Source organism: Carettochelys insculpta, chromosome 3 (genome assembly GCF_033958435.1).
Source record: "Carettochelys insculpta isolate YL-2023 chromosome 3, ASM3395843v1, whole genome shotgun sequence".
Classification (NCBI taxonomy): Eukaryota; Metazoa; Chordata; order Testudines; family Carettochelyidae; genus Carettochelys; species Carettochelys insculpta.
The window spans coordinates 65010512-65033653 of NC_134139.1; the positions used below are offsets into that span (position 1 = coordinate 65010512).

The 23142-nt window shown below is 45.7% G+C and overlaps 1 protein-coding gene across 1 annotated transcript in view; it reads right to left on the reverse strand.

The window, feature by feature from the left end:
- The window catches only part of MSH2 (mutS homolog 2), a 103752-nt gene extending 88694 nt beyond the window's left edge, over window positions 1-15058 (reverse strand). Inside the window, exons 1-3 of the mRNA XM_074988626.1 lie at window positions 14818-15058; window positions 3134-3288; window positions 1923-2201 (exon numbers count right to left, since the gene is read on the reverse strand). Coding sequence (XP_074844727.1) covers window positions 1923-2201; window positions 3134-3288; window positions 14818-15034 — 651 coding nt within the window. The 5' untranslated portion in view covers window positions 15035-15058. The remainder of the gene's footprint in view (window positions 1-1922; window positions 2202-3133; window positions 3289-14817) is intronic.
- Window positions 15059-23142: the final 8084 nt, after the last annotated feature.

Genomic DNA, 23142 nt, shown 5'->3' on the forward strand with positions numbered 1-23142 from the left:
ACCACACACCTGCAGAGTTCATGTTGCCTGCAGACTTATTTGCTTCCCAGCAGAAAAATGGGTGGCAGGGAAGCAAAAGGAAGATGCAAGAACAGTCATGCCAGCCCCACTCCATCCCTTCTACCCTGAGCCAGGCTCAACTCCTAATCCCTTAACCTGGGCTGGGCGAGGAAAGACAACACGGGGACTGGGTCAAACTTACTCCCAGAAACCTCCCAGGCTGCAAGAAGCTCCGTACCTCCCCACAATATACACTACTTGCCCCATCCTTCCTCAACTATAGGGGTGTGGTCGCTGTCTTGGGAGCTACTCCCTCATCTACCCAACCTGTGCACATCTGGACCCCCACAGACTAAAATCCTGGTCAAGTCTCACTCCCCTGCACCCAGAATCCTCCACTGAGCCTCACACATCTGAACCTAAACCCTGCTGTATTTCACCACCCCACCACCAAAGAGCACCTGTGCATTCAGATTCCCCCTGACATCCAGACCCCACAACCAAGCTCCCCACACCCTGATTTCCCACCCGCCCCGCCCCCACCACCGCACCCATACAAAAAAACTCTTCATCTCCTGTATATACCCTCGCACTAAGCCACTCAACACTTGGATCCTGCTGTGCAGACCCTCCTTCCCCACACCTGATCTGGAGACCAGGCCTGAGCATGTGCATGAAATTCTGTTCCTCTTGTACGTTCACAGTGGTCCTGACACAGACAGCAAGGCCCAGGTTTGTGCTGTGTTGGGTGCAGCCTCATCAAACAGAGTCCTGATGGCTGGCTGCAGGGTGGTCTCCCACTTCTGCACAGCCAGTGGCCTAGGCTTCCTACTGCCTTGCTGAAGCCTCCACATTTATTTGTTGACAAATAAAATATGAAAAAAATGTGGCACAGAATTCCCTCAGCAGCAAAAAGACTTCTTCATGTTCACACTTTGCTTCATGTGTTGGGGTGCACCTTGCTAACAGGACTGCTTGCACCAATTCAGCGTAGGGCAACAAATGCGTCAACCTAAGAACTACACCTCTTGCAGAGGTGGAGTTAAGTTGGTGTAACAGGTAACATCAGCAGTAGCAACATTTTATTGAAGGTACTACAGCAAGGTCAGCTCCCAGTCCTGGACCCCAGACCTCTGTTCAGTTCACAGTCCCACAGAAGACCTGGGTACGACAGTCTGGGTTCTACTTCCCCTTGCTGAGGTTTGAACTCCAGTCTCTTAACTAGAAGGGCATTGGGTGCTCTGCCAGCTGTTCAAACAACCCTCCCCAACCATGGGCTGACCTCTGAGGTTACCTAGGGAAGGGAGCCCAAAGTACCTTGTGGGAGCGTCTCACCTTCCCTGCTGTCTCGGTAACGCTGGTGTTTCTCCTTATCATCTCTGACTATTCATCTGTGATCTCCTCATCTCTCTCCAACCTCCTCTTCCCTGTCTCCTCTCCAACAGGAAAAGCTTTTAAATGGATCTGTGGCAGCCCGAAGTGATATTGGCTGCCCCTAACTGATTGATAGCAGCCCCTTCTCCACTGCTTCCATGGGTCAGCTGCTCCTCATTGCCCTGAAGTAACCCTCTCCTAATTATTACGGCCATTTCTGCTTTGATTAGAGCTGCCTCACTCCCCTTCTTACCTAGCCCGCTGGCCTGATCCTGTCACAGAATTAGGGTGATGTGAGCTGTCTTGTGTAGATCTAAGTGTAGCATGAACCAAGATTAACAGAACCTTTTGATAATTACAATGTGTAAAGCAGTTAACTGAACAAGTGATCTATGTATCATCCAGAATTCCTTCAAGCTCCTTTATTAATTCTGTTAATTTCTTAGCCCCTACTGATCTTAGTTCACAACTTATTTCAGAGCTTTTCCTCCCTATTCTCAATTAATACAAATATAAAATCAGTCATTCCACATAATCACACAACTTACATGTCTCAGTTTTCCCATATCTCCAGCAGTCTCGCCTCCTGGCAGCACACATTCCTTGGGTCCAATTTGAACAAGGAGAGCTTCAAGGTTTGAGAACTGATCATTATCTGGAAACTCACAGACACCCAGCTTCCTAAGCGTTGTGTCAACATACCCAACTCCAATTAATCTTTGTCCATCGGTAGTATATAGCTTAACGCCCACAACCCCAATGGCAGTCGACATGTCATTATTGCCAAAGAGAATTTCCTCAAACTGGGCAAGGTTACCTGGAGAGCCCTATTTGAGAAAGAAAACTTAGAATGCAGAACAAACACTGTCAGGTTTAATAGAACAAGGTGGATTTTTTTGTGTATCAGCAAAAAACTCAGTTTTAAAAAAAAGCTCATACTTTAAAAATCACTCAACTGGAAATGAAAGCAGATATGATAACTAACAATATGGTAAGTTTGTGGCTAATAACACCCACTCCCAGTGCAATTGGATTCCCAAATTATATTTAAATCATTCTGAAACTACTTTTAAAATAAGAGACAAAGGAGGTGAGGAACACTGCATTCTAAAAGCAGGTAAATTTCAACTACCTTTCTGGTAGCAAATTATGTTACTCTAATCCAGAAATGCCAAAACATTCAACCCGTATTCATGGCTCAAACAACATTCAGATTCTAAACAGTTTTAGTTTTTTGTTAAAAAAGTTTTCCTGTCCTAATGGTTGTACAGAAAGCCTAAATGTGAGGACAGGTACATTTTGATAGCTGAGTGTATTGATTTTTGATGCTGCATAGCATAATATGATACATTTGTACAAACATGTGCTTTTTTAAGGCACAAAGGAACAAATAAAATACTACATGCTCCCAGGACATAGAAGAGACCAGATTCTAACTTTTCGGCCTATTAAAACTATACTTACAGAAAAAAAAATTATGAATGCAAACCTCTAGCTATACAGTAAGTCAGTTATCATGAAGCTTCCCCTTGAGCAACATATGGCACACTTGTAGAGCAGGGTCAACCCACCCTGGAATACTGGAGAAATGCCAGGATATACAGAAAGCAAAATGACCCCTCTGCCCTGCACACAGACACAATCATATGGTCCACTGGAGACACTGAAAGTTGATAAAAGTTTGAAACTAAACGATTAAAATATAGCATACATCTGCATTTCCCCCACTTGATTCACATTTGGATATAGAAATTAATACCTTGTATGCCAAATACCAGTCATTCTCTTTAACAGATTTACTTCCTGCTTTGTTCTTGTAAACTTCAACTCTGTACTGACGAACTAAAAGGAGATCTCTCAGAAAAGATTCAAAGTTCATTTTGCTAAGCCCAACACTCTCAAGTTTCTGATTACCTACAGAAGAGAAGTGAAAAAATGTGTTTGTAAGGTATACACAACTATCGTTTTGTGTACATACATTCTGAAATTGAGATCATTACAAAGGACAAAAGTTAATGTAGGCTGAACCTCTCCAATCCGGATTTCCCTGATCTGGCAACACCCAGGGTCCAGCAGTGTTGGGGAAAATTCACCAGGCTGGAGTGAGGAGTGTTGCTTGAATAGGGACACCCCAGGCTGGCTGGAACAGCAGTGCCTTGTGGTCAGAGCAGTGAAGCTTGGGGAAGAGGCCAGTGCCTTATGGCTGAAGCAGGAGCCCTGGCGCAAAGAGCAGCTGAGCCCCAGGTGGGGCAGTGACTGGGGACAGAGTGGCAAGCAGTGTCCTCCCCATTCCAGCAAATTCCCTGGTTCAACACCAGTCAGGTCCTGAGGGTGCCGAACCAGGGACGTTCGACCTGCAACCTTCAGAGAGAGCGTTATGTTAACACACAAAGCAACAGCAAGCACGTACACGCCACAAACCAAAATAAAAATGTTTCTGTTATAACAAAGATTTCCAAGTGTTAAAAACAAGATTATACAGGCTCAGTACGAGTAAAGACTTCTTGTTAACACCTCAGTACTGTGATCTCTACTATGCAGTACGCCATTTTGTAGAAGCTTGGAAATTCCTGCGGCTGGAGCAAAATTCCCATGGCTTGAGTGCTGCACCCTTGCCTTTCGCTAATTACTAAACATTTCGAACCACAGGCACCAACTTCCCCACTAAGATTCAAGATTCACAAATCCAGTCTATTTTAAAAGTTTTCACTAATATATAAAATTCACCTACTTTTCCCTCTTGATAAAGGTTTTACCCTCGCATTTTTCTAGTTTGTCTTTCACACTGCACAATAGATTTTCTGAGAAAGGATTGTGGAAACAAGCTATAGCTTGCTTTCCAGGGGAGTCCTTTCAATGACAACCCATCTCCAACAACCATCTCATGAAGAAGCCTTGTCTACACTCAAGGAACAGCTCCTATTTTGCAGGGACCTGGAGTCTACCACCAAAAAAGTGAAGGTCAGAGCATGCACATTAACACCAAAACACCTATACATCACTATAAAGCCTAAGGAAATAGGGTATGATTTTTTTTTTTTTATAAAAACACACATTAGATGAATCTCCCCCTCCCCACTTTTAATAAACTCATCCCTCGCTATATGAGCACAATTGGCTCCCAACTTTCTGCTCACAGGTGAAAACTCGTAAGAGGGACACTAAGTTCCCATTAAAATACATGTAAAAGTCTCTGATTGGTTCCAAGTGCTCATAATTCATGGAAGGAGTGGCAGCATACATATGGTGAAGCTAAGCGAACTTTGGGTTGGAGGGAGGGGTTGCAGAGGGTTAAAGGCTGGGGGGCAGTTTGGGGCCATGAGCAGGAGGGAGGGTTAAAACCCGGTGGTGGGTTAGGTCCATGGGCCAGGCAGGCGGGAGGGTTCAGGCTGCTGCAGGTTGGGTCCGTGGAGGGGCAAAGGCCGTGGCAGGTTGGTTCTGTGAGGTTGCCCGGGTTTCAGACTGCAGCAGGTTGGAGCTGCAGGGTAGGTGTTAGGCTCGTATTAGCAGGGGGGAGTTCACTCATCTAGAGAGCAAAGGGTAGGTATACATGTCCCTCATTTTAGCGAGTACTCATAAGTAAAGTACTCATTTAACTAGGGATGAGTGCAAATAATAAACAACAAAACATTATTCATTTTTCATTCCTTCTTTATACGTATTTATATTTTTGGGCTGTGAAAAAAAGGCACTGAAAAACAAACTGGGTCCCAACTATATAAAGTTTGGGACACCCTGGTCTAGACCAACAGTTCTTAACTTGGAGTGCATGCACCCCCTGAGGGTGTGTGATGCCCTTTCTGGGGTTGCGAGACATGCCAAATTTTTTTTAGAAGGCAAATCATCAAAAACACAAATTACGCACAGGCACATAAGTACAACTACTTTGTTTCATCAAACCTGTGTATGAATTCAGTTAGCTGCTAATTGTTAGTGGGTCAGTTACAGTTCACTTCCACAGCAAACCTCCACAACACCTCTGGGTAGTACTTATGTATTTTTGTATGCCTATTGTACTATTATTTGTGGTGAGTAATAACAAAACTGTTACATATATTTAATGCACATTTAAAAGTGTATAGCCCCCACCCCCGTCTCTGTTTTTGATAAGGGGTGCGAGAACATATTTTGAGAACCAAAAGGGTGCAGGCTGCAATAAAGATTAAGAACCACTGGTCTCGATGGCGGTTGGTCCTGCTGTAAGGGTAGGGGACTGGACTCAATGACCGCTTAAGATCCCTTCCAGTTCTATTGTCTATGACTCTCCCCACACATGCCGGAGAAGACCATCAAAGGAAGACGACGACCAACGAGGGCTCACTGCTGCAGATGAGACCATGGGCTTGCTCCCCAAGGACACGATCCTGGTCTCCCACCTCGGAGGAACACAACGGGGGGGCACGGCACCACCCACTTCTTCCCTCGAGAGGCCCTCTCTCTCTGCAGGTGCCGGACAAGACCATTGCCAAGAGAATCCCAGGATGGGTGGAGATTACTGACAAGGGATGAGACAGGGAAAAGCCTTTTCCCAGCAAACTCTCTTAAAGAGACAGTTGTGGTCACCCACCATGGAAAGCTGCAGCTGTGGGGGAGGGGAGGGTGCTCAAACAGTTCTCTCCTTTTTAGGTTTGCTTCTTTTCATGGGTGCCGGAGGAGACCAAAGACGAGGGACAAAAATGGCTGACAGAGGACAGTATGTGGTGAATCCTCTGGACCACATTCCAGACGTTGGCAGGAGCACACCAGACAACCCCTGTGGGACAATGACCTGAATGACCAACAGGGGTGAGGCTCGGAGAAGGCACCTGCAGCCTCCCTCATCGGACTACACTCTGGGATGCTGCCATCCCCAGTAGATGACGAGGTACAATTAAGAAGTACAACGAGGGACACAGGTGAAAGAAGCCAACGTTACCTGACGGACTATGTTTATGTGTTGTTTCAGGAAGACCACTGGACTGAGAGGACACAGGAAAGACACAATCACTGGGTGCGCCAATGCCCATGGACTTGCAATCCTTGTTAGAGACCATGACTTTTGCTTTGCCTTATAGGTGGCACCCAAATGGATATTTACAGACTAAGGTTTCAATACCTCCCGCCTACACTTGGACAATGACGGATGAGACAGATGCAGACAGATGACGAGGTTGGCAAAGCACTGGCTTCTTTTACCTGACTGACTATGCCTGAAATATTCCTGAAATACTATGCCTGAGTATTTCCCTTTTCCAGGAAGGCCAGCAGACTGAACAGAATGCACGACAGACCCCATCAAGAGGTGTGCACTTCACCCATGAACTTATGAACTATGATAGACTTTCAGACTCTGTTTTTCTTTATGGGTGATGCCTCAAAGGACATCTATGAACTAAGAGTTTAAATACCTCCCCACCTACACCCAGGATGAGGCAGGTTACACCTCTGGCCTTTTAAACTTTGTTTGCTTGGCCACTTCCCCTGTAACCCGACCTCAACCCCCGGATCCCCTATACTTTATCTTGTTAAATCCACCTTTTGGTTTGTTTTAAACATTAGCTACAATAAAACCTTTCAGTTTGTTCTGGCTCTTCCCATGACTCATAAGTAGCATGCACCGGGTATGGTGCTTAGGTATTTTGGAAGAGGAAGACCTTATTTGCAAACAGGGCTTCTATTCAGTTGTTGAGTTTTACTTACATTCTCTCTCACACATACACACGATATCTTTGCCCTCTCCCCCCCCCCTTCTTTTTTTTTTTTTTGTGCACAGTAGGGATCTATTTCACTTGCACAGCATGGATGCCAAACAAACACCCATCACCAACTGTACGGTATCCTGGTGTCTTACTTTCCATTGTCAGTTGTTTGGTTTTGGTTGTGAGAGCATGACTTTCTCTGTTTGAGTCACAGATTTGTTTAGCTTCTTAAAGCTGAGGTATGTATGCAAATAGTATGCATGCAAGACAGCTTTCTGAATTTCACAAATCCTTAGCCAGGGCCATAGGCTGCAACCCGCTTTTTAATCCAACTCTGGGATCCGAGGGATCTAGCTGGGCCCAGGCTAAATAGAAGGAGCAGGCGAAAGGTGACTCACACAGCAACTAGGAAACAGACACCATGGGGCCTGGGCATCCCTGGGGGGAAGGAGGCAGCAGGGCCCAGAACTTAGATGGGAGGTTGGGAAAGATAAACACATGAAGGGGGATTTCAGTGGGAGACTTGGGGTGGGGGAGGCAGCATCAGCAAAGGAGTGAGGATTTCCAAGCTGTACCTCTCATAAGGATTTGTAAGTTAAAAGCTGTTAAAATACTGTTTACAGAGCATGGTATTAGAAGGTGGTTATATTGTATGCAGACTGGGAGTAGGCCGGAAGGTGTGACAATGGCATAGTGCGTAAAGGAGGTAATAGAAGGTATGCTCTACTGTACTGAATACAGTGAGGGACAGAAAAAGATGAGATACGGAATAACATTGTTGCGCTGTGATAGCCAGGTGTACAATAATGTCTCTGTCGTAAAACCACTAACTCCAATGATATTACACGGGGGTAAAACTGGTACAGTACTTTTTTTTTTAATACTGCTGCAAAAATATGTAACGGCTTACAGCGTTCCAGAAATCCTCAGCATCGTACAATTAGTTATTTTTGTTTCTGCATGCCAGTGTCACTAAAATGAAAGGAGAAATTTAAGGCTAAGCCAGAAAGCATGAAGTGGCAAGTAATTTGCATCTCCCTCCTCTTCCACCCCCCAACCCAAGCCACTCACTCACACCCCTTTCAGTTTGCTAGTACATCTGATTCCTGCCCGCTACCTTCCCTGCTGCCTCATGCATGTTCATGCTTGCCCCTCTCTGCAGTGCTAAAACTTTCTTCGGTTGTGCAAGATAAAGACACTTTTTGAGAAATGGTCCAAGCCCTGTAAACTACTTTAACTTTTGCCCAAGCTGCTGGGCCATTGCATTCTCTCCATAGTCCATCAGCCCCTGAAATGCAGGATTAAAATCTGCTAAGCTTCTGGGAGTCTGGTGAATCCTGGAATCAAGAGGTTGGGGGCATCTGGAGGGGGGAGAAGCAGAGCCAGGAGCTAGCAGTAGGAGTGGTGAGGGAGTGAGGCCAAGGGTGATGGGATGCTTGGGTACAGAATTGGGGGAGCAGTTGGAAACAGCCAGGAGATATCCAGGGTGAGTCTAGGTTGTAGTGAGGGCTACAAGGGACAGAGAGCTTGTGGGGGGAAAGCACCAACGACCAGGGCACCAGCATTTGATTTCTTTCAGGACACCACTTTCTCGAAGGCCACCTCTGAGTGTGAGCAAGGTGTGGCTTCATGGGAGGTGGAATTTACTTCTAAATTTTCAAACCTTAATAATAAAACCAACTGGTTACAGATTAAAAATTGGTCTCACGTGACAAGCTTTTTTACATCAGGATGTGAGAGAGAGAGAGAGAATTTATTCAACCAGCCTTGGAATTTTGTTATGCTTTTTACTAGTTTTTCTGAGAAGTTGGTACAAGGACAGGCTATGTTAAAAGTTATTTAATAATGATGTTTTCATTAGTAGCTTCACACAATAGCAAAAAGAAAAGTAAGTTTGGAAGTTTTCTATGCAAAGAAAGCTAAATCACCAATGCCAAGTACATCAGTAACTGAACCTGACTCTCACAGGAAGTTTACAATTCTGTATACAGCAGTAAGGAGTGTTCCAATGATACTGTGCAGGATTCCAAATCAAATGCTCATAGAGAGGTAGCAAGTGTGGATTTCCATAGATGAGAGACCCTTGCATTGGACTGGATGCACTTTTAGCATATATCAAAGAAGGCCCATATGTGCCTGTAACTGGTTCTTCTAACCACGGCCTGTGAGAGGAGAAAAAAAATCCAAGGAAGAGTGGTATGTAGTGAGTATAAATGGTCTGAATATAGCGTCTATGATGACAAAGCTTTCTTCTTTCATCGTCGAGTATTTGGAGATGGGGTAAAACACAAATCAGCTTTTTGAATTACTGGCTTTAAATGATGGAGAAAAGCAAATGCAAAATTTCACTAACGTTCCAGGAGTGAATCCCACCCTAGGTGCTGTTGCCAAACGTAAGCGTAGAGTACTGGTCTGTAAAACATGGAGTGTTGCATCCCATCTTGATAATCAAAAGAAGAAAGCTGTGGAGGACAAGCGACCATATTTACAAACCGTAATAGAGTTGATTTTATTTTGTGCTTGACAGGATATATTTGGAGGGGACACAATGAGGCAACAAATTCCACAAAAAAAGGCAATCTGCACGAACTGATGCTATGCTCATATATTAAATCTGCAATAGTGGTTATGGTTTCTTGCACTGAAGTTATCCAAAATGTTCAAATGCTTCTTCAAGCTCTACATAACTTTCATTGAAGGAAGAGCAAAGGGACATGTTATCTTTGGAAAAAAATTAATTTTTAAAAGATTTTTTTTTTGGGGGGGCGGGAGCAACAACTTAGCTCAATGACACTTGTTGGAGCTACAAAAACAAAAAAGCAGCCACGTAGCCCTTTAAAGGCTAACAAAATAATTTATTAGGTGATGAGCTTTCAGGGGACAGGCCCACTTCTTCAGATCATTGCCATACCAGAATACACTCGATTTTTAAATCACAGAGGTCCAAAAATTGTTAACAACGCTGGCAAATCAGAAGAGCAGAGGGGCAGCGGGAGCGGGGTGTAGGGTGGGGAAGTTAAGAATTAGATAAAACAAAATATGTAAGAGTCCTTATATTGGGCCAAGTAATTACTGTCCTAGTTCAAACCACGTTTGTGTGTCGAATCTGTCATCATGGACTTGTTGGAGCTGTTGAGTTGAGGATATCAAAGCAGTTCTGAAAAAATTTGATATACTGGTTAAAGCTCTCAACTAAACAGATGAAAATTTTAAAGCTGAAGCTTCTCTATTTCTCAAATACCTGTAACAATCTCTGGGGAAATCCTCGGCAAACTTAGGCACAAAGAGGGAGCTTACAAAAAGTGGAAACTTGGACATATGTCTGGGGAGGGATGTAAAGGTATAGCTCGAGAATGTAGGACAGTTATCAGGAAGGCGAAAGCTCAACTGGAATTGCGACTCACGAGGAATGTGAAGGATAACAAGAAAGGTTTCTACAGGGATTTTAGCAAGAAGAAAGGCGTGGGGCCCCTACTGGATGAGGGAGGTAACCAAATGACAGATGATGTAGGGAGAGCTGAAGAACTTAATGCTTTCTTTGCCTCTGTCTTCATGGACAAGGACAGCTCCCGGACTAACCCAATAAGTGATGCACTGTGGGATGAAGGTGGACAGCCTTTGGTGGGGAAAGAACAGGTTAGGAGCTATCTAAAAAAGCTAAATGTACATAAATCCATGGGTCCAGACCTAATTCATCTGACGATTCTGAGGGAGTCGGGGTACGTCGTTGACGATCCCTTGGCCATTATCTTTGTAAGGTTGTGGACATCAGGAGAGATCCCAGATGACTGGAAAAAGGCAAATGTAGAGCCCATCTTTAAAAAAGGGAAGAAAGATGATCCAGGGAACTATAGGCCAGTCAGTCTTACATCAGTCCCTGGAAAAATCATGGAGGAGCTCCTCAAAGAAGTCATTTTGAGGCACTTGGAGGAGGGGAAAGTGATCACGAATAGTAAGCATGGATTCATGAAGTGCAAGTCATAGCTGACCAATCTGATTAGTTTCTACGAAAAGATAACCGTCTCTGTGGATGGTGGGGAGGGGGGGGGAAAAAAAAAAAAAAATCAATGGATGTGATTTATCTTGACTTTAGCAAAGCTTCTGATACAGTCTCCCACAATATTCTTGTCAGCAAGTTAAAGGAATGTGGATTGGATAAATGGATGGTAAGATGGATAGAAAGCTGGCTAGAAGGTCGGGCCCAGCGAGTAGTGACCAACGGATTGATGTTGGGATGGCGGTTGGTTTCGAGTGGAGTGCCCCAAGGTTTGATTCTGGGTCCTGTTCTGTTCAACATATTTATCAATGACCTGGATGAGGGGCTGGATTGCACCCTCAGCAAGTTTGCAGATGACAGTATGCTGGAGGGAGAGGATAGGGTCCAGAGTGACTTAGACAAATTTGAAGACTGGGCTGCAAGAAATCTGATGAGGTTCAATAAGAACAAGTGGCCAGAAGAATCCCAAGTATTGTCACAGGCTGGGGTCCAACTGGCTCAGTAGTAGTTCTGCAGAAAAGGACATGGGAGTTGTAGTGGACGAGAAGCTGGACATGAGTCAACAGTGTGCCATTGTAGCCAAGAAGGCTAATGGCATATTAGGTTACATCAAGAGGAGCGCTGCCACTAGATCCAGAGAAGTGATTGCTCCTCTTTATTCGGCTTTGGTGAGGCCACATCTGGAGTACTCTGTCCAGTTCTGGGCCCCCAATTACAAGAAGGATGTGGATACACTGGAGAGGGTCCAGCAGAGGGTGACCAAAATAATTAGGTGGCTGGAGGATATGACCTATGAAGAAAGGTTGAGGGAACTGGGACTGTTTAGATTGCAGAAGAGAAGACTGAGGGGGGACTTGATAACAGCCTTCAGCTGACTGAAGGGAGGCTGGAGAGAGGCTGTTCACAGTGGTCACAGATGGCAGAACACAGAGCAATGGTCTCAAGTTGTGGTTGGGAAGGTCCTGGTTGAACATTAGGAAAAACTTTTTCCACTAGGAGGATGGTGAAGCATTGGAATGGTCTACCCAGGGAAATAGTTTATCAGCTGAGCAGCACTTAAATCTCTCCTGGGTGGCCACCCAAGAGCTCTTCTTACAGGGAACACTGATGTTAGGGCAAACAAACCTGTCTACACTTCTTCAATCAAAAGACTATATGTATCATAAAGCAGGAACATTGGCTAAATCCAGAGACTGATTTCACAGTCTACCTACTTATTCTTTTACACATTCCAAAAGCTTTTTTTATATGAACTAAAATTTCCATCAGTTTGTATTTCATTAGACAGGCTGCAGGGGGGAGGCGGATAATTGCAGAGACGAAAAGTGGGGCCTGACGTAAGAAGTTTGCTCTCCCCTATTTTAACTGAGCATAATTAAACGACCAGTGTTATCCCCTTATGCAATCACACTCAACACTTCCATTCCTGAACACAAAGTAGCAATGCATATCTTGCTTAGAGCTAGCCCACAATGCACTGTTCTCATTCCTCCAAGTAATCTGTGCAGGTCTGAACAAAGGAGACAGAAGCAACTGCAACAACTACCGTGGAGTCTCCCTCCTAAGCGTCACTGGTAAACTGTTCGCTCGCGTCATCCTTGGCAGACTCCAGAAGATTGCTGAGAGGGTGCACCCCGAATTGCAGTGCGGATTCCGCGCAGAGAGGTCTACCGTTGACATGGTCTTCTCTCTAAGGCAGCTGCAGGAGAAGTGCAGGGAGCAGAGGAAGCCACTCTACATAGCCTTCATCGACCTGACCAAGGCCTTTGACTTGGTCAGCAGGGATGGTCTGTTCAAACTGCTCCACAAGATAGGCTGTCCTCCACGGTTACTCAAGATCATCCAGTCAGTCCACGAAGACATGAGAGGAACCATCCAATATGACGGCGCGTTATCGGATGCTTTCAGAATCAGGAGCGGCGTCAAACAAGGATGCGTGCTTGCTCCGACATTGTTCAGGATCTTCTTCGTACTCCTCCTGAAGCATGCCTTTGGATCTTCAACAGAGGGCATCTTGCTGCACGCAAGATCTGATGGGAAACTGTTTAATCTTGCAAGGCTGAAAGCTAAGTCTAAGGTGCGGGAAGTCCTCATCAGAGACATGCTGTTCGCAGACGATGCTGCTGTAGTGTCTCACACAGAAGACCAGCTTCAAAAACTGCTGGATCGGTTCTCCAAAGCATGCAAGGACTTTGGACTTACCATCAGCCTAAAGAAGACAAATATACTTGGTCAGGATGTTGCTGAATCCCCATCAATCAGCATTGACAACTATACGTTAGAGGTCGTCCACGAGTTCGTTTACCTCGGGTCCACCATCACTGACACCCTGTCGTTGGACACTGAGCTAAATAGGAGGATTGGAAAAGCGGCCACAACTCTGTCCAGACTCAGCAAGAGAGTGTGGAATAACAACAAGCTGTACACTCATACCAAAATGCAAGTCTACAAAGCCTGCATCCTCAGCACCCTCCTTTATGGCAGCGAGACTTGGACCCTGTATGCCCGCCAGGAAAAGAGGCTGAATGCCTTCCACTGGCACTGCCTCAGGCGCATCCTTGGAATGTCATGGAAGGACAGAGTGACCAACACCTCCATCCTCGAGCAAGCTGGAATCCCAACCATGCACACCCTCCTCAGGCAGCGTCGGCTCCGCTGGCTTGGCCACGTCCACAGGATGAATGACGGAAGGATTCCAAAAGACATCCTGTATGGTGAGCTAGCCTCTGGCAAAAGACCTCCCGGACGCCCCCAGTTGCGCTACAAATATGTCTGCAAGAGAGACCTCAGAGAGGTAGACATCGAGCTGGACAACTGGGAAGAACTAGCAGACGACCGGAGCAGATGGAGGCAGGGGTTACACAAGGGCCTTCAGAAGGGCGAGATGAGGATCAGACAGCTAGCAGAGGAGAAGCGAGCGCACAGAAAGCACAATAAGGAGTTGCCAGACACCCACTACATCTGCAAGAGATGCAGCAAGGACTGTCACTCTCGTGTGGGTTTTCATAGTCACAGTAGATGCTGTAAATGAAGTCATCAATTGAAACTATAAAGGGCGCGATCCATAGTCTATGCAGACTAAAGAATGCCTACTACTCTGTATTCCTTTAGGCTTTCTTAAATGGGGGTCACCACACATGCAGTTTGTTACATGTACAAACCGAGAATTCACTCAATTTAACACCTTCAGCAAAAGCAACACATCGTCATAGTAAAGATGCTTACACCCTGCTATAAACAGAGCAAGACGATTTTTATAGTACTGTATAATGCTGCTCTAACAAACCTCACTGCTGTTACATCCCTAATACTGACAGAACAAAAAACCGCACATCTAAAATTAGAGCTTGCTAGTTAAAAAATGTATACAAGGGAGGTCACACTTTCTGCTCAGTCCCTTGCATCTCACACGTGACCCCGAACCCGCGACACCGGCAGCAGGCACGTTCAGATCCGAAGCCCTGAGCGCTGAGCAGAAGGCGCTGGAGCAGAGTGAAAACGAACTCCTTGCCGGAGGAGAAGCGGCCGGTTAACGCGCTGCAGGGAGGGCAGAGAAAAGCTCCAGTTACAAAACAACGCCGACAACACAGGGGAACGCAGAAATGGCGCGGCCGGTGGGGAGCAGCTCAGGCACAAGGGGCAGGACCCCGATCTCACCCCCCTTCCCTGGACGCAGGTACCCCATGCGCAGCACCTGCGTACGAGACGCTAGCGCTGAGCCCAGCGCGCCCTAACCTACCTACCCCCTCCATCTTCCCCCACCAGTACCTGGGCCCCCCGCCAGCAGGCGGATGACGCCGCGGGTGCGGAAGAGCTCGCGGGCGGCCAGCAGCGCGTCCGCGCCGTGCACCGTGTAGTGCTCGCCGCGCTCGAAGAAGCGCACGGTGGTATCGGTCTTGGCGGGCAGCGCGAGCACCGCGCGCACGAAGCCGCTCTCGTTGCCGGCGCCCTCCGGCCACACGGCCTCCCCCACCGCCGTCGCCATGCTGCAATCTCCCGCCAGAGCAGCTGGCAGCCCCAGCGCCTCCCCCACTCGACGCACAGCCCAGCCAATCAAGGGCCGGGCGGCTATGACGTCAGCCGCAGGCAGCGTTCGATCCCCCAGACTCCTGCGCAGCGGGCGCGGAGTGTTCGTGGAGTTCTGGGCTCCGGCCTTTCTGCTCCACTCCGCGCGCGGGGATTTGTGTCTCCCCTGGCGGGGAGCGGCCGGGCCGGGCCGGGCCTTGCTTCTTCGCCCGCGCCTGGTGAGCAGCGGCCGCTTCCTCCTGCCACGGAACCATTTCCAGCCAGTCCCCAGCGAATCGCGGCGCCCCAGCCCCAGCCGGAGACGCCGTCCAACGCCGTTAGCGGCCGAGGAGCCCTTAATGCCAAGCCCAGGCAAACCCCAACCAAGCGTTTTAAGCACAGTCATTAGGATTAAGGTCTCTTAATTTAACTGCTGCGTTTTGAGCATTTTTATTACTTTTTCGCATGTGTTGTTCCATAACCACGGAGGTTAAAAAAAACCACAACAACCTCTGTTTGATTTAGATGGAAACTTCCTCCGCCACTCAGGAGGCGGAGGGAACAAAAGAACTCGTAATATTTCAAGACTGGTTGCAAATCACCAGAGTTAGCAATACAGGGAACGCCTGCTGCAAAACAACCAACAACAAGGAAACAAACATGGCCCCCAGAGCAGGGGTGTGGAGAGTGTGGGTTGCGCCCCTTGAGGGGCATGAAATTTCATAAGGGGGGTGCGGCACAATCTGCTGCTGGATCTCAGGCTCATCCATCTTATTAAAATGTTGAAATACATTACTGTTTTTACGTGTGTGTACTCACATTTATATATCAGAGGGGTAGCCGTGTTATTCTGGATCTAAAAAAGCAATGAGGGGTCCTGTGGCACCTTACAGACTAACAGGAATGTATGAGCATAAGCTTTCGTGGGCAAAGACCCATTTCATCAGATGCAGGTAGTGGAAATCTGTGGAGTCAGCTATAAATAGGCAGGCCAGAGCAAGACTGGACATAACGAGGTTAACTCAGTCAGGGAGGGTGAGGCGTATTACCAGCAGTTGATCTGGACATGTGGACACCGAGAGAGGAGAAACTGCTTTTATATTTAGCTAGCCATTCACAGTCTTTGTTTAATCCTGAGCTGAGGGTTTCAAATTTGCAGATGAAATGCAGCTCAGCAGTTTCTCTCTGGAGTCTGGTTTTAAATTTTTTTTGCTGTAGGATAGCTACTTTTAAATCTGTTACTGTGTGTCCTGGGAGATTGAAGTGCTCTCCTACAGGCTTTTGTACATTGCCATTTATATATATGTACTCACATTTATATACCGATTAATACAGTTCCAACATGTTACATACTTATTCTCTTATGCTTGCCAAAAGGGTTTTTTTATGTGAACATAGCCAAAATTTCCATTGATTTGGATTGCATTACACAGGTTGGAGGAGCCCTGATAATTTCAGAGAGGAAGAGTGGAGTATGATGTCACCAGTTTGCTCACCCATGCCCTACTCAGTATCAGCATGCTGCAGATGTCCCAGGTGAAGGGAGTGCCAGTACCTGGTGTATTCATCTTGAGAAGCAATCATAAGCTTGTGCTCATAGCCTGGTGTTAGGAAGAAGGGGCTTTCGAAAACTGAGGGGTCCTTTTGGAAGGTCTTGGTCTCCATGGATGGCGTGCGATTCGAAAGCTGCACTTTCCAATCACCGTGGCTGCCATTATGCTAATGAGACACTGCATATTCATAGCAGCGCCTCATTAGCATCTTTCGAACCTGCTCATTAACATGCCCTTTCCGAAAGGAAGGAGCTCGTGTAGACACAGGGATACAGTTGTTTATTCAGAAATACATGGTCACCTATCTGCTCAGTGATACACCTTTGTTTTAAGACAGGCACCTTCTCCCTTTTTAGGCAATTGTCAGTAAGGGCAAGATGAATGTCACCTATTAGCTTGTGCCAAATGAATTGCTAGCACTGATTTAATTCTCATAAACTTTACTTGTTTTTAATACATGTCAAGCAATTTGTAGTCCGATACTGTAGCAGGGTGTAGTGATCAGAGTCCACTACGTGTAGAAACCGGAACAAATAAACCATGGTTCACAGTGAAAGCTGTTCATTCATTTTACTGTGCCCATTGTTCATAATCCTGAAAATAATAAACATGAACATCAATAAAATACAGCAGTAAAACACACATCAGAGACTTCAGAAGAGCAGACTTTGACTCCCTCGGAGAACTAATGAGCAGGATCCCCTGGGAAGCTAACATGAAGGGGAAAGAAGTCCAGGAAAAATGGCAGTATTTTAAAGAAGCCTAATTGAAGGCACAGGAACAAACCATCCCAATGTGCAATAAGAAAAGCAAATGCAGTACACAACCAGCTTGGCGAGCTTAAACTCAAAAAGAAAGCTTTTAAGTGGAAACCTGGACAGATAACTAAGAAAGAATATAAATATATTGCTTGAGAATGCAGGGGGAATAATCCAGAAGGCAAAAGCCCAACTGGAATTGCACCTAGCAAGGAACGTGAAGGGTAACAAGAAAGGTTTCTACAGGCATGTTAACAATAAGAGGGGATCAGGGATGGTGTGGGGAAGTTACTGGATCAGGGAGGTAACCTAGTGATAGATGATCTGTGAAAAGCTGAAGTACTCAATGCTTTTTTTCCCCTCTGTCTTCACAGACAATGTCATCTCCCAAATTACTGCACTCGGCAGTGCAATATGGGAAGGAGGTGGGCAGCTCTCAGCTCTCAGGAAAGAACAAGCAAGAACTATTTAGAAAAGTTGGACATACACAAATCCATGGGTCCAGATTTAATGCATCTGAGGATATTGAGGCAGCTGGCAAATGTCATTGTAGAGACTTTTGCTATTATCTTTGAAAAATCATGGCAATTGAGAGAGGGCTGAATAATTTGGAAAAAGGCAAACGTAGTGTCCGTCTTTTAAAAAAGAAAGAAGGAAGATCCGGGGAACTACAAACCGGACAGCTTTACCTCAGTTCCTGGAAAAATAATGGAGGGGCTCCTCAAGGAATCCATTTTGAAGCACTTGGAAGAGGGGAAAGTTATCAGGAGTAGTCAACATGGATTCACCAAGGGCAAGTCATGTTTGACCAATTTGATTAGTTTCTAGGATAAGGTAACTGGCTCTGTGGCCATGGGCTGAAGTAACCATTTTAATTTCCCCTTCATCCCTTCTCCCCTCAAAAAATAAACACAAAACTGGAGCACAGTGCAAATAACAACAGTAATGAAATATGGCCAAGTTTCGAAAGTTCACTTTCAGGAAGACAAAATGGGAGCTTATCCTTTGCATGTACTTCTGCCTATAATAATGACAAGAAAGATGGCAGACGGTGTCTTCATGCACTCCAATCCCTGTTTGTTCTGCCACCACGTATCCCCAATGATCAGTAGTACAGAATTTGCAAAGGAAAAGCTACATAAATCAAGCTTCTCAACCGTTTTTTCTTAGAAGTTATTATTCCAAAAATATTCTCAGGTCCCAAAAGTTTGCTGGACTTCCATAACACAAAACATAAGCTGAATCAGGAAAGGTGGACATCAGCATTTTCTGTTAATTTAATGAGTGCTGCAGCTCTCACCATCATCATTCTGTTTAAAATCTGTCAAATTTTCAATTGTCTAGATTGCAAACTGCTCAAAAGTATTTTTCTGCAACAAACTATTATTTAATGATGCACCACAAATCTTTGCAGCAGTAGTAAATATTTGCTTCTTATACTTCATTCAACAACTTTATATATATAATGTTTTACAGGAGTCAGACCCTGTGTAGTCTAGATACCAAATGTTATTTAATACTCTTCCCTTCTGCCCCCAAGACACGCCCCCAACCTAGGCCAGCAAAGGCTAAAAAGTGCACAGGCTAGAAGGTAAGGAGGTTCAGGAGCTCACTATCAGCATTATAAAGCCTTGTAATCCTAGTTCATGAACTCCAGTCTATCCAAGGTACATAGCGACCATCTAAAGACTATTCAGTGGGCTAACCAAAATAAGAGAGTAGTTTTTTGAAGAACTGGCATCCTTTGAGATGTGTTGCTTATGTCCATTAAATTAAAGGTGTGTGTGTGCTCACCATGCACACCGCTGCCAGTTTTTTCCCCTCACTAGTGACCAGCTTTGGCACCCTCTGAAGTGATGTGCATAGGCCGTCGTATAAGGGACACTTGTCATATCCTCCCCACCCTCAGTTCTTTCTTTCCAGAAACTCTGACAGTGGGGAAGGAGGGCAGGTCATGGAATGAACACAAGCAACACATCTCAAAGAACACTAGCTACAGAAAAAGGAAACTTGTCATTTCCTCTTCAAGAGTTTGCTCCTGTCCCTTCTATCTAAGGGTTTGTCTACACTAGCTCCCTACTTCAAAGGGAGCATGGTAAGTAGGGCGTTGGGAGATTATTAATGAAGTGCCATGGTGCATATGCAGCACTTCATTAAGCTAATTCTCCCCTGCGGCAACTTCGAAGAGTTAAATTTCGAAGTGCTGGCTCGCGTGTAACCATGGCTAACCCACCGGTATGTCAAAGTTGCCCAGACACTTTAAAGTACCGGTGGGTTAGCCACGGCTACACGCAAGGCAGCACTTTTGCTGCGGGGGGGGGCGGGGGGGAAATTAGCTTAATGAAATGCTATGCACATCATTAGTAATCTCCCAGCACCCCACTTACCATCCTCCCTTCGAAGTAGGGAGCTAGTGTAGACACAGCCTAAGTGATTCCCGAGAAGTACCACTGGAGGTGGTAGATGTTAGTGGACATGTAGACTGCAACGCACCTTTGCAAAAGTAGCGTTGTCTCTGGTCTGCTGGGCAATGGCATAGTATGTCATGAACACGTCCATTGAAGACTACATTGTGGCCCTGCAGACGTCCTGCATCAGGACATGCACCAGAAAGGCCACCCAGGCTGCCTGACTTGTATCACTGGGCCTTCACAACAGATGGTGTTTGGACCTGTGCCAGCTCGTAACAAAGTATGGATGTAGGAGGACATCAAAAGGCCCTTCATTCTCTTCACTGTCACTATTAAGATGGTGGAGGAGCTTGGTGTGCTCCAGATAGAATGCCAAAGTGTGTGCCAGATATTCAAAGTATGAAGCCCCTTCTTCTCATTGAGTGAGTTCAGCTTTGGACAGAATAATGGAAGGAAGATGTCCTGGCTGATATGAAAGGGGAAACCACCTTGGCCAGGAAGACAGGATGAAGTTACAGTTGGACCTTGTCTTTGTAGACAAATATGTACAGAGGTTCTGACCAGGGGGCTTTAATTTTGGATATGTGTCTCCTGGAGGTAATGGCTACAAGGAAAACTACACAAAACAAAAGAAGCAGTCCTGCAGCACTTACAAAACCTACAAAATAATTTATTAGGTAATGACCTTTCATGGGGGGACACTTCTTCAGAGCTGGAAAATTCTGATAAATGATAACTGAGATGAAGAGAATGTAACAGAAAGATAGAAAAAAATGAAATAAAAACTGACAAATCAGCTAAATAGTATTTAACATGCTACATGATTGCTTTTTTGTTTTGTGAAGATTACAGACTAACGTGGCTACTTCTCAAGGAAAGCTGCAGTCCATGACAGATGGGAGAGGGCGGATGAAGCCGTAAGCTGAAAGGGTGGGTCTGTGATCCTACAAAGGACCATTGAGGAACCAAGTTTCTGACTGGCAGAAAGAGCCTCTGCAGGCCTTTCAGGAACCAGACTACAGAATCATAGAACAGGAAGGGACCTCAAGGGGCCATCGAATCCAGTCCCCCGTACTCACAGCAAGACCAGAACCATCTAGATTAGGGGTGAGCAAACTTTTTATGTTGGGTCCCACTTTTTGTCCCTGCAGTTTGCAGGGCCATCCAACCTGTCTAATGTAATCCAAGCAGAGGGAAATTTTGGTAATGCTTGTATAACAGAAAAGCTTTTTGCATGTGTAAGAAAATAAGTATGTAGAATGTAAAAACATTATTAATTGGTATATACATGTAAATACATGTACATAAAAATTAACATATTTCAAAATTTTTAATAAGATGGATGATCCTGAGACCTAGCAGCCAATCCCTTTGGAAATTTTACCCCCACCTCCACAAGGGGTCCTGACCTCCACTTTGCATACCCCTGTCCTGAGCTCTTCTACCACCAGCAAATGCACCTCTGCAGATTAACAGCAACAGACCTGCAAAAGAAGATATCAGGAAAACCATTGCTCATATGAAAAGCAGAAAAACACCTGGCCCAGACAACATTCTTTCAGAAGTAATCGACGCAGGTAGTGAGACATCAGTCAACATGATATATAATCTATTTGGGAAAATCTGGGACACTGAGGAGATCTCACAAGACTAGAAACAAGAAGCTTCCAAAGAAAAGTGACCTCAAGGAATGTGAGAACTGGAGGGGCATCACGTTACTGTCTGTTCCAGGGAAAGTGTTCAGTCGGAGTTGTGACCTTAAGCATGAGATTAGGGTGCAGGAGAGGATTCTGACCTGGAGGAGAGGTTGTAGGGTCTGGGAGAGAGTTGTGACCTGGTGCAGGGGCATGCAGAGGGGCTGGGTGATGACTTAGGGCACAAAGTTCAGGTGTGGAAGTGGGAGGAGCGCCAGATGCAGGCTGTGGCCAGGAGGCACTTATGTAGGCAGCTTCCTGCCTCCAACCCAGAGGGACCCTCAAGTAGGCTGCCTGCCTGCCACAGCCCCAGGCTGTTCAAAGTGGCCATTTGCTGGGGCCATGTGCTCCTCTGCACTGCATCCTGGTGTTGGAAGGAGAGACTTCACACACTGTCCCAGCCCTCCGTATAATCCTTGTGGCAACAAGGATTGTGCTGAGGGTGGAGGTAGCATGGAAAAATCAATCATCATCCCCCCCACCCTCCACAAGGGGCATGCGCTGCTTAGTGGCACATGGCCCCAGCAGCTAGCTGCTTCAAGCATATGGGGCTGTTGCAGGCAGCTGCCTGAGGGCCCAACAGGCTATGGGCCAGATTTGGCTCATGCAGCGTATGGCCGCAGGGGTGATTTTGAAATTAATGTGTGTGTGGAATGAATAAATATTTTCCAGTCAAACCACCATAAAAGTTTAATAGGAATCAAAGTCTATATCACCTTTTGGTATTTTCCATCTTAGTGAGATTTTAACAAAAAACGTAAAGCTCTTGTTAAATAGAATTCTGTAATGTAGTGGTAACTAGGGTATAGCCTGCAGGGCACCATAACACTTCCTGTGTGCTCCAAATCATCTCCATGTTTGAAACCTATCTATTTGAAACCCAAGTACTGAGTGTGAAGCACCCAGCTTCCATAGGAATATTTCCACGCTGAAGCTGGAATAGGAAGTAAAATCTCAGTCAGTCTTGGCAGCACAGCCATTAATGTTACCTAGCATAGTTTATTATACATCTTCGGTTGAAAGCAGCTGGGATAAAAATTGTGATTTATGGTGTAGAGCAGTGGTGGGCAATAATTTTTGATGGGGGCCACTCCCAAGATTTTGGCAAATGGGCAAGGGGCAACTTTTCTGTGGAATGGGTTGTCAAGGCTGATCCCCATTCTGGCCCTCCAAGTTCAGAAAGTGGAGGGTCTGCAAAAACCTTAAACACACCTTGCCCCTATAGCTCTGCTTAAAAAAGTTCCCCAAGGTCACAGATCCCCTGAGATGAAGTGAAAAAGTCCCTTTTAAAATGCAGGAAGCCACACTTGGATACCTCCCTGTGAGGTAATCCCCAAGCTTCACCCTTTTCTTAGAAGATAGCTTGGAAACAAAGAGCTGTAATCTGATAGCTGACTCTTTGGTCTAGGCATAGACTAATAGATGTGTTTGTGTATATAAGGTGCCACAGGACTTCTTGATGTTCTTGCAGATATAGACCAACACAGCTACCCCACTACATGCATGTGTACCCTCTCCCCACAAAAAAAGAAAGATTACATACATGTACTGTGTTATTGCTTAATTTTTTCTGTAGATATGGGAGTACAGGAGAATACTGAAGTGCAGTTGATTAGTTTTACTATCCTAGCAGCATAGTACCAAGTCAATATAATGAAGAGGGCGCTGGCAA